At 38.7% G+C, this 17,530-nt stretch overlaps 1 protein-coding gene across 3 annotated transcripts in view; it reads left to right on the forward strand.

Moving 5' to 3' along the window:
* The window catches only part of LOC145981554 (USP6 N-terminal-like protein), a 179,898-nt gene that overhangs the window by 79,477 nt on the left and 82,891 nt on the right, over positions 1–17,530 (forward strand). For all 3 annotated transcript variants that reach the window (XM_083114873.1, XM_083114875.1, XM_083114876.1), the window contains exon 2: positions 12,406–12,623. In XM_083114873.1, the coding sequence (XP_082970999.1) occupies positions 12,454–12,623 (170 nt within the window). In that variant the 5' untranslated portion in view covers positions 12,406–12,453. The remainder of the gene's footprint in view (positions 1–12,405; positions 12,624–17,530) is intronic.

Consider the following 17,530-nt stretch of genomic DNA (forward strand, 5'->3'; position numbering starts at 1 on the left):
TCAAGGATCATTATTCACCTCTCGGTGTGCAATGATAAATAATCCTAGAAATGAAACTAATCCATGCAAAAAAAAAATCTTACCATATGAATAGCATATATATTTCTTAGGCAGCAGAAAAACCTCCAACAAAGATCATTAATGTAATGTAATGTTTTTTATATTATATGAAACCATTTCAAATGCCCTGCAAAGTCATTGTACAAACTAGCTAAAATCATTCAGTATTAATGTAATGTTTATAAAGTAAAACCTTTTTATACTGCAAAATGTTATACTGATCAGTTGAAATCAACAACAATAAAAACAAAAACTTATTAAGAACTACAATCAGTACATGATTATTTGACAATAATCTTCTGTGCGAACATACTAGCTACAGTTTTACTCTTCTTGCCTTTCGAGCAGCAAAGTCATTAATGGGGCTCGGAAGTTGAAGACCTATAAATTGCCAAAAATGACCTATAAAAAGACCTAAAAATACCAAAAAAAGACCTAAAAACGGAAAAAAGGACGTATAAATGTGATCCAAATTAATTAAAAACTTGTTTTAATTACATATTTAATGAATAAATAAATTCAAAATTTTGGTGGTATGGAACACAGTGCGAGAAAACTATATGAATGAAATGCATCTTCTTCCAGACATTACATATTTTTTAGATTAACATAATTTGAAAAATCATATTTGAAGAATCATATTTGGCTTAACCACACTAAGGTTACAGAAATAGAGCTTTGGATCCTATTTCAGTCGTCCAAAAATGTTTTTCTCTCGTTTCAGGGATGGTTCAAATATATTTCTTTCTTTTTTTTATTTCTTTACTACAGAAAGGACGTTTAAGAGGTGATGAACTGATGATGATTCGAATTGAGAATGAGCAGTAAAAACGTAGTCGAAAGAAGGTGAAGTTGCAAAAAAAAGCCGTTAAGACCTAAAAAAAAAGACTAAAAAGGACCAATAAGCCAACAAAGGCAAAAAAGGACAAATAAAACCCACCATTTTCTGGCCTACAATGACCCAAAATGAACATATATTATGTTGGGCCTTGTCTTCGGACACTAGGGAAAAAAAAGGATTTTTCCTCAACTTCCGAGCCCCAGTCATTAATAACATCATCGAACACAAGTGATTGATCTCTGTACTTCTCAACAGACAAAAGAGCCAGGTTAGTCAGCTTTTCTTGACTCAAGGAAGAACACAAGTAATTCTTTATAAGGTTTAGCTTACTAAAACTTCTTTCACAAGATGCAACAGACGAAGGTAGAGTTAAAAATAGGTTCAGTGCAGTGACAAAAATTTGGGTACTACTCAATACATGATATTTTATGCATGAATGAGACAAGTGGTGACAATTCCGACAAGCATTCCAAGTCAAAGTCTTTTAAAAATGCTTGCGCATGATATTTAAAGAACAACAGTTTGTGAAGTAACTCACTTCCATTGAAATCCTCGGTGTGTAATAAAGCCAGATGAAAGACTATTTTTCTCAGCGTTTCATCTGACATAACTGCCATATTGCTTGGAATAATTACGGAAAAAAAATCTCCAAAACTCAGTTCATTAGCTTGAATCGATCGCCTATTTGTGACAAAATTGAATCCAATGCACAAAACAAGCTCTTCCTCATTTTTTGTTCTTCATTTATGGCTACACTTTTACCTTCTGCAACTTCATCGAAAAACTTGGCTTTCTTTTTGGGACGCTTTTATTTACTTGCAATGTTCATATCGACGCAGATCTGTTTGCTTTTCGGCAGACAGAAAGCTTTGCAGTCCCTGTAAGTGACTAACACCTATATCTATTGTAACAGACTTTTCTTGTAGCCGTAGGTTAACGTCGTTAATAACTGGAAGGATATAAGCCCAGCAGAATAAGAACACAAGATAGTTGGCACCTTGTACTGTTTCGGGTAACTCATTTGAGAGGTCACATAATTCCTCCAAAGCTGCACAGACATCCGGAAATTGGGTACTTAGAAACTGTACTCCGTTTGCTTTTGAAGACCACCTAGTTGCTGATTGACTCTTCACAATAATATGAACATGATTTTTTATATGACATGCATATTGCAGTTTACACCAATAGTATTTTTACAGCTGCATAGGTATACTATTGGAAATATTCACTAAGAAGTTGTAAAACACATCCTCACTAACAAACAAATAATATGTATATAAATTGGATATTTATTTATTTTCTTTTATTTGTTTAAAAAGAAAAGCTTGTAATGCGAGCGCAGCGGGAAAAAAATATATATACCTTTCAAACTGGCAATGATATTGTTTTAATAGGGCGCCAATACTTTCGAGTGGATCGCATGCATCCTTTATTACAAGTAATTATCAATGTTTTTCTTCTTGCGGGGCGACCGCCCCGCTGCCCCCCCCCCCCCTCCCTAGCTACGGCTCTGCTCATCTCGTACATATATAAAAAATATCATTCTCCAGCAATCTGCGAAGTGCATCAAGGTGGTGTGGATCTGTTGCCGTGCGAGGATGCCCTCCACCATGTTCTTTCACGGCTGATTCACGACCACTTTCAAATGCCTTGGCCCATCTGACAACGGTACGATACGGTAATGCGTGGTTCCCGCATGTCTCCCGTAAGCCCTTGTGAATTTGCCGTGCAACCTGAAATTTGATGAATATACGCGGTTCTTCACGCTTGAACATTGTTCAGGGCAGTATTATACACGCACTTGATTTTAACGTCTTCTAACTACCACACAACAGTACTATTCAGCACCAAACACCTACACACGATCCGTAGTACAAGACTAAACAAGACCCGCGTCTTTTGTCCCAGCGACAACTGACAAGCGTATACCAACAGTGTTGCCACTACAAGAAAAATGGCCCTCGTACATATTGTGTAACAACAAAACTGTTATGTATGACGACTTTTGAATTACTATGTAGAATATCTTTCAATAGTTTGAATCTTAAAAAGCAGTGATCGTTTGAAAAGACAGTGCGGATCAATATTTTCCCCAATAACAGTTTCCTAAATTAAATTTTAGAAGCAACTGCAAGAAAATTTTACAAAGAATAAAGAAAAGAACCATGACAAATCGCTTCCCTTTGTTTTTCCTGCTGTTGTGCTAGATTTGGAGTACTGCGCAAGATTAGGTTAAAGCGATAAGATTAAATGTTTTAAAGAGTAATCTTTCGTGGGTGTTACCGTAAAACTATTTCCTCTCTATTGTCTTTTTAAAGAAATGGAGAATGTAATCTCCCCACTTGTCTTTCCTTTTACTTTTCAGCTGCTCCGTAGGAACAGCGGTTGTAAATATGTTTGAAAATACGAGGGTAAGTCATTAAATAACAGGAATCTTATTCTAAACTTCATGTAGATTGATGCACAATGGAAATTTGTATTTCGGAACTCAAATGGTTCCTTAGCAACACTCCATAAAGGTGTCGTGACGATCGAGCAGTGTGCGCCTGCGCAGTAGCTCGTACAATATGGCCGCTCCACTGGTGACTTGCACCGTAGAAGAGCAACGAAAGAGTGATCAGAAAGAGTGAAACCTTCTGAAATTTACAGAATTAAGGTTCAGTACGGAGACAATTTTTTAAGTCAGAGGAGAGTGTATTAAATTAACGGATTCGCTGATCGATCTGCGGTTTCACTGCCTCAGTCGCTACGAAAACTGGCCTCCCACTCCATGTCCATCACTGACATTTCGTCGTCCATCTTTAAATCTTTCCACCCATTCATACACTCTAATGTATGCCTAATTCCTTCTTCAGCTCGGCTTGTATCGCCTGCTTCCCGTTTTTCGTCAACTTGTTGTTTGCATCCCCGCGCACCTGCCGTTCTTTGATTTCCAAGCAGTATTACGTGAACCATTCACTCCATGGAGCGAGTCCATGCAGGCAACATGGAGTGACCAAATCCGTTTCGGAGTCGCGCCACACATGACACTTTTGCTCAGATGGGTCGAAATAAGCTCATTGCGCACTTTTCTATATCATTGTTAATTGTGCCGCACGTGAGTATTTAACTCTAAAGCGGCCCACATACTAATGTGCAAATGCGCGACGTAAATACGCTGCTTATTTACGCAAGTGTGGCCGCGGTGGCTTAGTCGGAAACGCGTCTGACTACCATGCTAAAGGTCCGGGGTTCGATCCCCGGCCGGTTCAAATCCAGGAAATTTTCTAACGTTGGAAGCAACCCCACCGCCCACCCAGCGTCGAATGACATGGGTACATGGGGAAACCCTGGGGGGTAAAGGCGGTCAGGGGCGTGATGCTGATCACATCACCCCCACACCCCTATACGCCTTCATGGCGTGGTGCTAAGCACAGGGGAACACTTTACCTTTTATTTACGCAAGTACGTTACGCCAGATTGCCAAGTCACACTGCGACGTACATTTGCATCCGTACACCTTCCCTCGGAGCCCAGTTCTTCCAAGCACAAGCTCAGGTAGTCCCGTAGCCTACTACCTGCTTTCTACAAAGGGGTTCCCAGAAACCGACCTTTCAGCTGTGGTACCTCACGCATTAGTGTTGTTCACAATAGCTGGGTCTTGTCCGAGGAAAAGCAGGTCAATTATCTCGGCTGGTTTCTTCCAGTCCCAACCCGCCCTTTCATCCCCCAGTCGCCTTTACGCACGCGTATACGCAGAAAAGTTAAGACCTAAATTTTTGGGACGTATGAAAATTATGGGGGTGCGTACGAAAATTACGGTGCTTGCCATCCGCAAGTCCCCAAATACTGTCGGATTTCTACGTTGCGTGCAAAATTTAATGACCTCGACGTGTTTAAACGTTAATGTATGTCCGCCTTAACAAGTGTGTGTGTGAAATATTTTCACATTGATTTTCTATGTAACCTATTTAAATTGCATCCTCGTGGGCCTCCAAAATCTCGTCAATTAAGGTCGAAGATTTTGTCAAAGAGCAAGTTTTCTCAATTTCTTATATTAATAGTACAGGGTGCATACAAAAATACACACATATATTTTAGCATCTATAAGTTTATTAACTTTCTTGTACGGGTTTTGTACAAAGTAACTCAGAAAGTGTTTATGTACGCTGGTACATCTCAATGTGGGCACAATTTGTAGCTCGACAGATATCCAAACGATTCTGAAGCTAGCGCCAAGTGTTTACGAGCATTTGAGGCGTTAGTAGCTCAACGATACCCTGTCTCAAATCACCCAAATCGAGACCTTTCCTCTTTTTCACATCTTTGTAATGAAACCCCATGCAAAATGTTCTAACGGTGTTATATCTTGAGATCTCGGTGGCCAGGCATTTGGGCCGCCGATACAACGTTCAGGAAACGTTTCACTGAGAAACGTGGCAATATGTCTATGAAAGTGTGGTGGGGCATCATCGTGATGAAATGTGAAACATGGAATACATGGTATCGACTGAGCTTCACTACAAGACGATATAAGCTGTTGTTTTTGTATACATCTAGCCCGGACATCCTGTATATCTGAAGTGGCACAAGAGACGTGAAAATGTGTGTGCCTTGAAATTCATCTTCCTCTTGGCCTTCTTTTTATAACGGCACTTCATAAGAGAAATCAAGGTGTCTATTTTCAAGGAACTCTCCAAATCACTGTCCCTTGCACTTGGCCAAGTGCGCACACGGTATGGTCTATCACTTCTATCACTGACTGATTCAATTCCATGATTTACTTCAGGATATTTTTTTTTAGGAAAAGGTGGCACGCACTCAATTTTGATTTGAATTTTGAATTTTGTTACTCCATATAAACCATATATGTACTGTAGATTGGTATTTGGAGGGTTCAGTACAGTTCAGATAAGAAAATATATGATTACACAATTTCTATGAAGGGTCTCCGCGTGGCGCAGTAGTAGGTAGCGTCGTCATCTTGTAATCAAGGGGTACCGGGGTCGATACCCGGTGGAGGCACAGAGTGGTTCGGATCCCACTTTAAAAAACTGTAGGTCCAGTCCATTCTAGCTTTTCTGTGCATAAAGTGAACATAAAACAACAATTCAGTTCAACAATTTCTCTAATTTTCAATTTAAGTATTCACTAACGCTATAATATTCCTTTTTAATAACAGACTTTTTTCCATTTGTTTTTGAACCTTGTCATATCTTCTGCTTGTGTATCATTAGGCAGGTTATTGAATATTTTAATTGCCATCTGTTCGGGGTCCTTCTTGAAGTAAAGTTAGCCTGGTGACATTTTTACGATTTTTTTTAAATGAAAGGGGAAGGAACGGACAAATTTATTTTTGGATCTTGAAAATACAAAAGATTGTTTCAGTCGTTACTCAACGATTAGTGCCGGCCCCCGTGGCGGAGTGGTTAGCACTTCGCGCTACGACGCCAGGGGCCCGGGTTCGAATCCCGGCCTAGGCATGGATGTTTGTAGGTGTCCATTCATGAATTTCATCGTATCATCACTCATCCCCATCTTCGAAAATTAGCCATAAGTGGCACAATAATGCGAGAATACCCAAATGAAAACATTTTTGCTGCAGGTGTGTAGAGCAGACTTCATAGCTTTAACACTGAACAGGAAAATAAGGCTGGTTTTGTCACTGACCCTCTTATCTTTGTTTCGTATATTTTAAAATAAAATACTTGTTCGAAATCTCTTCCCATGTTATTCTTCAACTCAAGAAGCTCACAAACGTTTCTTAAAGTGTAAAAACGTCACTAGTACGACTGGGTACATTGTTGTAGTTTATAAACATGGTGCAATAAAGTTTTTGGATCGCTTTCTCCACTACATATTTATGTGAGTGATTTTTTCATCCATGGCCTACCTAAAAGACAAGTACCGAAATAGACTAAATTCGGAGCAGAATCTGCACTTGTAAGTTTCAAGTACACAACCAGACATCAACAAACTGTGTCAGGCTATGTAGGCACATCCTTCTCACTGGAAACTTTGACGATTTACAATAGAAACTCCAATATTGTGCGCCGGCCCCCTTGGCGGAGTGGTTAGCACTTAGCGCTACGACGCTAGTGGCCCGCGTTCGAATCCTGGCCTGTTCAGGGATGTTTGTGAGTGTCCATTCATCAATTTCATCATGTCATCACTCATCCCCATCTTCGCAAATTAGCCAAAAGTGGCACAAAAGGCGAAGTAAAATAAAGGAAATCAATCAATCCAATATTGTGATTGACAGTTTGTTTAAAACTTGTTCTTTTCTTTTGTTTCAAAAACTAGAAAAAGATATGAAAATTAAAGTTTTTTATGTACTTCTTAGCATGCATGTGTTTCACATTTTTTCACGGAAAAGACGTCGATCGGCGACGTAATTAACCGAACGAGGCCGAAAGATCCCGAGCAGCGGGAGTTCAGCAGATTTGGCGTGTTGACGTGAGTCGAAGCCGAAATGTAGAACACCCAATAAAATAATAAATAATAAACGTATGTTTATGTGTCAGCCATCTTTCCACGTACAGTCCAAATGCTATTTTGCTGTATTGCAGATACGCGCCTCCAACATATCAAAAATGTCCCACCTATCAGGCATCCAAAAAAATTCCCCAAAACCCACTATTCTGAGAAAACTTTGTGGGGGGGGTACGTTTAGTTACGACTAATGGGTAAAATGAGAAAGACGTTTCAGAATCGCTGGTCTATACCATTAGAAATTAACGAAGATCACATCGTCCACGCACTTCAAGAGTTACTATAGGTATTTTCCAGCGGTATGGGTATCGGAAAGTATCGGCTGGAATTCAGCTACCGAAACTTTTCCGACACATTGGTCTTTCACGAAGTCTGAAAAAATGCTGTACGACTAATCATCCTGGAAATTATGCAAAATTCAAAGTTTGTTTTTGTTTTGCACGAATTTTGTGATTGCATAATATCTATTATCATGTTCTGATGAATTTCTTGAATATTCTAATGCAAATTTCTTGGTAAATTGATGCATAAAATGGGAGAAGAATATTTATACACCAACATTGAGGAATATTATGAACAAATTTTTATTATTGCAATTTTCAAGTATCGTTGGGAATCGGTAAGAATGTCGGCATCAGCTCTACTATTTTCATATCTTCAAGTTTTGTGATTTTGACCAGGTCCATTCATACATACCACTGTGCAGGCGGTGTAAAAATCTGAGTATGGGAGCCCGGGGTATTGCCGAACACTAAGGCTTTGAGGTTGAATTACTTACTTATTTGGAAGCATTTTTTGAACTTCATGGATTCTAAAGAAACCTTGATATCTTCTCTTACAAATTAAGACAGAAACAGTGTTCCCAAACTATTTGCTCTACACAAAAAAACCTATGGAGAGGACACATCTACCATGCAGAGTTGTTAAAGGTCCAGGAATTTTAAATAAATGCAATTCCGGTCCAGGAGAGCAAGCAAATGTAAATGGGTTGTAGACCGTAAAGAACCTTTTTATCTGTAAAGTATTTCAATTCGGTCCAGGAACCTTTTTACCAGATGAATTCAAATACGTTCCAGGAACCTTTTTTTCAATGAAACAATACGCAACTTGGATCGAATTTAAATTGTGCGAGAAAGATGGTTCCAGTCTTGTTACGGAACCAATTGGAATGTATGGATTTTTAGATCCGTATTAATCCCAGGGTTTGTTAATTTCCATGAATTGTAAATAAATTCAATTCCCGTCCGGAAGAGAAAATCAGCAAGTGTGAATGGGTTCTAGGCCGTAAGGAGCCTTTTTATGTATTCGATTCAGGAACCTTCTTTCAGGATGAATTTAAATCCGGTCTAGGTCCCTTTTTCCGGATGAATTTAAATACTGTCCAGGAACTTTTTTCCGGCTCAATTTAAATAACGGTCCAGGAATTTTTTCAATGGAACAATACACAACTTTGACCGAATTTAAATTGTGCGAGAAAAGGTTCCGGCCCTGGAGCGGAACCCAATAGAACCCATGCTACCATTGCCCTGAATTTTGGGGTAATGCCGAACACCGTGTTCGCCATTACCCCTTATGAAAAAATAACTATGATAAAGACAAATAATTTTCGATGTCTTCCTTCGTGGGTTCCTCATCTGAAATTGAAATCGTTGTGGTTGTTCAAAACAAAATGATAAAGATATAAACTAACTGACTGGGGTAATGCCGGACATCTGTTCGCCATTCCCCCTTTCCGCGCCATCATGTTTTCATTAGCACCATGCGCGCTGTATTTAATCTACTAACATACGAGTAGCAGTGCGATTTTAAATTGTCAAAATAAATGTACAGCTACAACAGAAAGCGACAATAAAAAATAATATACCATTCTTCACTTACCTCGACGTAAACACATCGTCTACATGACAAGCAAAGTGGACAAAAACAGTTCTTGCCCCCTAGTTTCTACGTTTCACAGAACAATGGCGACGCAAGTAGCTTAACAGTGTCCGTGACATGTGCTAGGTGGCAGCACCTAGGAATAATAATAATAATAATAATAATATCGTCTTTATTGAGAGTGCGTGTTTCGGCCTTACAACAAACCCTTAAATTTTTTAAAAAAAATTACAATTGACACTGGTGTTCGCCATTACCCAAGTGTTCGCGAATACCCCGGTCTCCCCGTGAAGTAAGAATTTCGTGTCGATAAAGGGGGAGGGGGTTCAATTACCGCCCCTTTGTGTTGCGGTTGCTGGCTGTGGTCAGAAGCTTCCAGCGGCAGTTGTTTTCCAATCATCGAGCCACTTGTAACGTCATAACTGCACCCTCAAGTGAAGGCACTGTTGCCAAATACAGCCATAGAGCAAAAATTTGGTTACGAGGCTGGAATGGCGTTTCATTATGTCTTAAGTGTGTACGTAGGAGATGCGTACATGACAAAATAATGATTTTAAAAAATTAAATCACCTGAATATCTCGTGCGCAAAAAAAAATATTAAAAAATCAGTTAATTATGATTTTCAGCACCAGGGTGGATAAAAATCATAATTTTTATTTAAAAAATATTTTTATGATTTTTTAATTATTTTTTAAAATTTTAAAATTTTAAAAACATAATTGGCAGAAGGGGGATGTTTTCTTCATATAATGGCTTTTTCTGTCAAACGTCTCTGTAAAATATTTGAACAGTTTGATTAAAGCAAATAAAAAATTATATGTAAATATACATTTTCCTGTTTCTGATACTCTTAAAATATTCTGGATGTACTATATAATTGTAACTTAATTTTTTTACATTCTTTATAGCTGCATTTTTGTAACTTTTAATGCAAATTTGCAAAATATCAGCTGCCATGTTTATTTGCAGTTTAATGACAATTACACTATTTACGGTTTAATATGATTAGTACTTTGTATATTATTCTACACAAAATGTTTGTTATTTTTGCATATAAAAATTATTCAATTTTAAATCAAGATAAATTCAAGTGTGTTTACAGTTTACATATTACATTTCCTTTCGTATGAGCTTCACCCAATCAGTACATATATTTTGTTTCCTTTCTTAGAGCCTAATGAACACCATTAAATTATTACGAGATTAATGTACTTTCACCAAAGGTAATTCTGATATCTACAAAATCCTTGTGTACATTATTCTACAAAGCATTCCCCGACATTCGCTACGAGACTCGGCGGCAAGCGGCCCGGCATCAGCGCTTGTCTTTCCCGGTGAACGGGTCCGTGACAGTCGCTTATATGAAACCTCGTAAAAATGTTTAGAGTAACAGGGTCAGTTCTGAATAAAAGTGGAAAGAAAAATGGGGAAATAAAGTATACAAAGAGAATCCGCACACCATCCGTGAGTTAAAAGAGAGTATTTTACGAAAAATCGGTAGAATTATAGTGGACGAACTTGCACGTGTAAATGCCAATTTACAATGTCTCGTAGCGAATGTCTGTATAAATTATTTCTTTAAAGTCATTTAGATCAGTGTGTTTTTTAATCGTTATTTAAATCAATCCAATTTGTCCAACACTGACTAGAGATTATCCAGCAGGCCGACCGGGTAAAAAGAAACTGAATGCCAAAGGATGGACTGGAGTGGTTAATGGGGGAAATCTAGGGAAGAACAACTATTAGCTGATAGATAACATTAAATTAAGTGAACACTATGCTGTTGGAAAGAGCAAGGTGCAATATCTGAAACTCATGAGGTTATTATTTAAATTTTCTATTCCGGTTATTTTAGTAGCTTTTCTATCTCTTTTTTTAATGAAGACAGTGAGGATGATTGATGAAGTGGTGAAAAGGAAAAAGACAATGTCTTGTCAAAGTTCAAACTTAAGTAGAACCCCTTGCTGACAGGAGGTTGCAGTAAAAACCTTATCCTAGCTGAAAACGATGAATGAATCCGGCCCAATGTAGGATATGTGTCAACCGCCATATTCAGAAAAAAATGAAAATTCCAAATGCAGTGCGTTAATTACAGACGGCGAGGCATGACGCGGATGCCAGCATTTCGACCGTCACGTCCCTCCTATTTTTACGCACATATCTTTAGCATGCAGACAATTATATTTATGTTGCATCCGCTTATCACACCTGCGTCCGCTTCTTAGAATGAACCCATGGTGCGTTCATTTCGATCTGCAGCCGAGAGATCGGGAGAAGCGTGGCGGGCGGCGCTGACGGAGATGCCGACATTTGCGGCCTGTAATGCCCGCTTATTTTTATAGACATATGCAGACATTTATATAAATATTGCAAAACGATCACTAACCTGTGTTATAACACGCAAAAGTTCTTCTGTAATTCATCCAAGTTCTGCTCTTATATACACAAAAAAATACGCTTTAGAAACGATGTTAAGAGCCACAGATAATAAAACATTTTAATCATAGTTTTGACCAGTAACGTCCTGCTTAAGTTTATATCCTTGAAAGAGTTTTGTGCCGATGGGGATCGTTTGGAAGTTTTGAATGTGCAACACTGTATCAAGATTACGCTGTAGAAGAAACCGTTAAAAGTCAATAGTGTTCGTGAGCTTCCTTGCAATCCGAAATCTCCGAGCTCGAGTTTTTTGTTCCTTAGCGACTAGATGAAGACAGAGTTGTAAATATAGTGGCGAGCAATGTAAACCAAGAGCGTGTTAATTTCGTACTGTGCGCAAGAGTGTTATTCTTGGTTACTTGCAGTTACTTGTTTGTGTTATTGTAGTGTGTATGTGTGACGTGTCAGTGAGACGATTGGAATGCCAGCCGCAAGATTCACGTTAGAACAAAGATTTTTTTTATGTATGACACGTACCTACGTGAAAACAAACTCGTGTCGAGACGTGTGTAGGTAATTTGTACAGAAATTCCCATGCGTTTCAACTCCACACAGAGATACGGTTAGACATCTTGTCCTTAAATTACGAGAAACTGTATCGTTAAATTTTAAAACACCTAAGCAAAAACGACGGATTGAACGACCGTTATAATTTTGTATACATCGCGCAGAAGCTTGAGTCATTTAATTTACGTAGCTCTTATTTTTTGTATTCTAGGGTGGAGAGCGCTCGGAATCATGGCACGGGCCGGCTGAGGCTCGGACTATGAATGACAACAACCTGTCCGAGGACGAACTGCTCCGGCGGGCGGCTGAGGAGCGAGCGATCATCGTCGCTAAGTATGACCGCGGAAGGGAGGAAGGGGCCCAGATCGACCCTTGGGAGGACCCTGCCTTCGAAATCTACCATGCTACTGATCGCTATGGCTTCATACAGTAAGTTCTAATATTTTTTCTCTTACTAATTTTTTTCAGGTGTACTGACAACAGATTATGTGTACAAAGTTGCATTTGTGTGACTGCTGCTAACAGGTGTACTAATGTACTTACAATGAGTGTTCTCCTGTTTCTTATTGTATCTTATTTAGCGTTACTTATCTGCCACCTTTGTCTAATACCGATGAATGAGGTATTGCTGCCAAAAAACAAGAAAACACAACTACTAGTGGCGGCGATTAGGGGTTGAGCGGGGCAGTAGACCCACTACTTTTTGCCACTTTTGCCCATGCACTATGCTAAACCTTATCTACCAAGGGAAAATAAACTGTCATTGTCCCCTAGTTTTGGAACCCAATCGCCGCCACTATACCAACCCTTATAGTGGCACAGAATTTCCTGTTTCCAAACTTTCCCTTCATCTTAAATAAAAGAAAGAAAACTGTGACCACGATCAACAGAACTATATCAACTACTACTACTACTAAAATTACTATTATTGTTGTAGTTGTTGTGGCTGTAGTAGTAAAAGAGAAAGAATGAGGAAAAAGAAAGAATGATGATAATAATAATTCACAGGGTGGCGACAGACCTGGAAAACCGGGAAAAGTCAGGGAATTTGAGGTGTCAAAAAAAATCGGAAATGTCAGGGAATTTCGTCTTCATTGACGTTTTTTATTTATTATTATTTAAAGATATCGTTATGGAACTCTGCACGGGAACAGGAAATCTCATTCGTAAGTTTCGGCCTCAACCTTTAGGCCCCTTTTATGCGCAACACAACCATGCCCCAGAAACCAGTGATGGGAGGAGGAGAGAGAGAGAGAAATTTCTCTCGCCCGGGCTTCTCGGCGGGAATTTTAAATTCCAACACTCCTTGGAGAAAAGTTGTTATAACTCGGGCACTATGAGAGAAATCTACTTCGGATAACTTTTGTTTTGCAGCTAAAACATCAGCGCATTCAACCATGTACAATTCAGAACGCGGGACCGAGGTGGAGGGCTTGGGGGGGGGGGGAGCACGTCCCCCGAATTTCAATGGAAAAAACATAAAAATTTGGAGTTTGCACCCTCTTCTCCAGCTATTTTGAGGAGAAGGCGCGAACTTTAGTATTCTTTTCAAAGAATGAACCCTTTTAAGAGAATGAAACATGTTTCATGTTCTGGGGTGCCATACAAGTTGAATAATAAGCCAAAATGTGATTTTTTTTTTTTACGAAAATAGGTAATTTGCATTTTTCGAGGAAAATTGTTATAACTCGGGCACTATGGGAGCAATCTACTTCGCATAAGTTTTGTTTTGCAGCTAAAACATCAGCGCATTCAACCATGTACAATTCAGAACGCGGGACCGAGGTGGAGGGCTTGGGGGGGGGAGCACGTCCCCCGAATTTCAATGGAAAAAACATAAAAATTTGGAGTTTGCACCCTCTTCTCCAGCTATTTTGAGGAGAAGGCGCGAACTTTAGTATTCTTTTCAAAGAATGAACCCTTTTAAGAGAATGAAACATGTTTCATGTTCTGGGGTGCCATACAAGTTGAATAATAAGCCAAAATGTGATTATTTTTTTTTTTACGAAAATAGGTAATTTGCATTTTTGGAGGAAAATTGTTATAACTCGGGAAGTATGGGAGCAATCTACTTCGGATAAGTTTTGTTTTGCAGCTAAAACATCATAGCATGCAAGCGTGTACAATTCAGAACGCCGGACCGAGGAATGGGGGTTTGGAGGTGCGACCACCGAATTTCAATGAAAAAATCATAAAAATCTGGAGTTTGCCCCCTCTTCTCTCGCTATTTTAGGGAGAAGGCGCAAACCTTAGTATTCTCTTCAAAGAATGGACGTTTCTAAAGAGATTAAAACATGTTTCATGTTTCTGGGTGCCACAAAAGTTGAATAATGAGCCAAAATGTGAAACTCTGTTCAGAAATTTGGCATGGATATATTGCGGAGGGGGGGGGGGGAGAGGTTGGTCATCAATATAAATTTCCCAGGCTTGCTCCAGACCTGTGTCAGAGTTTTCACGCAAACATGATGGTCCAAAAAGCACATTCATTTCGTAATCATCACCATGATACCATATGGTATCATCGGGGGATTAAAGATTAAGCCTCTAAGTATTACGTGGAAAATGCAGTGGGTGGCGCCATCCGATAGTTGTCGGACGTCGTAGTAAGGCATTTTGTTGGGCAAACTGAAGGAACATTATTCCATTATCTAAAATCCTTACCTTAAAATTAAAGAAGTGGTAAATAATGTTCCCAAAATAACTTTCAAGATATCAAACTCTCACGAAGAGGCGTAAGTCATGTAACTTAAAATTTGAAACAGTAGTTTAAAAACACCATGAAGGTATAATTTCATATATTTGCCAGAAAATGCGCTAAAATGAAAATGTGAAATTTGGGAAAATTAACACCGTATAGTAAAAAATAAAAAAAATACACTAATTTGAAAAAAATAACAAAATATCAAGGTCCTTACTGATTAGGCATAAATAAAACAAGAATATCAGTTGTAATTTATTGCATTAGTAACCTAATTTTCGGCATAATCACCACCGTTGTTCTGGCATTTGTCGTAGCATGGCACTAAATTTTGTATGCCCATGGTATGTGTGTCTGACATCAAAGACTGGAACTATCTACCGCAGTGTAGCTGTCAAATCCTTACCCTGCCAGAAACCTCTTCAGTTAAACAAAGAGATGAAAGTCTGTACATTCAAGGCCAGGGCTGTACAGGGAGTGGTACAAGATATCTCACCTGAAGTGATGCAAAGGGCCCGTGTGTACTCAGCTGTGTGGGGTTGTGCACGTTCGATTGGCCTTCCTTGAATTGTCTGCACCATCATCTGACCATACTATCACTCACGACGTCCGGTCTGCACACCTCACACACGATTGCTGATGGCTCTGTGCCAAATTCTGAGCATGCAAGAATCTGATTACTACACTTATGCTACATCGCAGTCGGTGGGAGACTGTATGAAAGCTGCAATCTTTAACCTAGAACTGTCCTAAAATGGCTGCATTGCAACTGTACCAAATTACAGCTATTTGCCACTTCTTCCTGCCTGCATGTGTGTGTGTGTCGCTCTCCGACCACTAGTGCTGCCTATAGGCACCATTGGATCTTTTTTTCAGGATGCCCCTCGTATATGAACTTTCAGAAGCTTTTATTATTACAGTGTTCCTGTTTTATTGTGTGGTTAGCACAATCAAGTAAATCAGGTACCTATACAATGCAATTCTATAAATTCCTTGCGTTAAATTTCTAATACCTACATACCCTTTTCGTCAGCATTAACCTTTTGACGCCCAAGCCCTTTTTCAATAGTAAGCCTCGGTTGCCCAAGCCGATTTTGAGCAAAATGCAGAGTTTCAATTAAATGAGTGTAGTTCGGAAGCTAATTGCCCTAGAGAGATGAGTGATATACCGTTGTACGCGGAATGAACCAGAGATTCAGACTATATGAAATTTTTGCAAATTCGGCGTATATGTGGCGGGGGGGAGGGGGCTAACTCTCAAAACGACCTTGACACAGCGTCTCGATCGAGATGCTTGGGCAATTGAGGGTTACTTTTGGGTATCTCGATCGAGACGCTTGGGCACCTAAAGGTTAATGGTATAACTGCATGTTTGTCAGTTTCACAGTACTTCACTTAGATATACTGTACTGAAGCAGAAATCCCATTGATAATGTAAGGAAATATGACACTTTCTTTTGTACAATTCAATTGTTTCATATATATGCAAGAGTTGTTTGCTTTACGGAGAAGAGAGAAGGAGCTTTATGCATTGAAAAACGAGTCCGCACTCATGGTTCTTGCAAGCAGAGGGTTCCAAACCTCAGTGGAAATATCAACATACAATACCGAGAATGTATAAGGAAACTGATAAATTACAAATTGTATTTCTTAATCAATCACTCTTCACTCTTATCTCATTTAGTCGTAACTTTAAAAATAATCAAGTATTTTATTTTAAACTTACTGCGTATGACAAAATTCCGTAATCATTCCCTTGCTTGTGATTTGTAATAATTTTCCAAATTCACTATTTTGCAGTTTGAATTCAAATCATAGAGAATAGAGAAATTAAGTCAATTTCATAGAAGATAATATTGGTACTTAACAAAACCATACGTGGATCTGTATAAGTTTATTATTTCCATTTCCAAGAACATCGATTTAGTTTAGTTTGTCAAACCTCAGGGAAAAATGTAAACTTTGTCCTGGAAAACCTGGTAAAGTCAGGGAATTTCATTTCTGCTTGTTTGTAGCTACCCTGATTCAGTATTTCATTGACTCAGAAGAAATTAATTTGCAGAAATAATAGACATATTTGAATGGATAAAAACAAAGAGAAACAGATAATGAAGATTACTAACAGTAAATTTGTGCACTTTCGGTAAAAGAGACTAAATACAAAAAGTTTCATAAATATTATTTTCATACTAGCTATGAAATTTTGTGTGTGTAAGGGTGTGTGTGTGTTTGGGTTTGTTTGTTTGTTTTTTGTTTTATTAAGACAGAAAATTTAAAGATAATGACAGTTCATTGGAACAAAAAATATACAATGCATACATACATAAAAGGTGTGGATATGCAGGGTGTCACTTTAGTGGCACCCACGGACCACAGAAACATACAGAAATCATCAAAACAAACAACTTTTCTCTACAATTTTTATCGTTGGTGCATCTTACTACCAACCACATAATGTGCTGTAAATCAAATCGAGGAACCTGTCCAGTAGACCAACGGGAAGTGAACCAACTATACAAAAAATGATACTTACAAAATGAACGTACTTGAAAGGAAATGATAATGTAGATTTTTCTCTTAGCCTACTTGTCAAATATTTGCAAATTTCGTTGCCAAGTTGACATCTATAGGTTAGTCT

The sequence above is a fragment of the Lepisma saccharinum genome, chromosome 29 (genome assembly GCF_977018435.1).
Source record: "Lepisma saccharinum chromosome 29, izLepSacc3.1, whole genome shotgun sequence".
Taxonomy (NCBI): Eukaryota; Metazoa; Arthropoda; class Insecta; order Zygentoma; family Lepismatidae; genus Lepisma; species Lepisma saccharinum.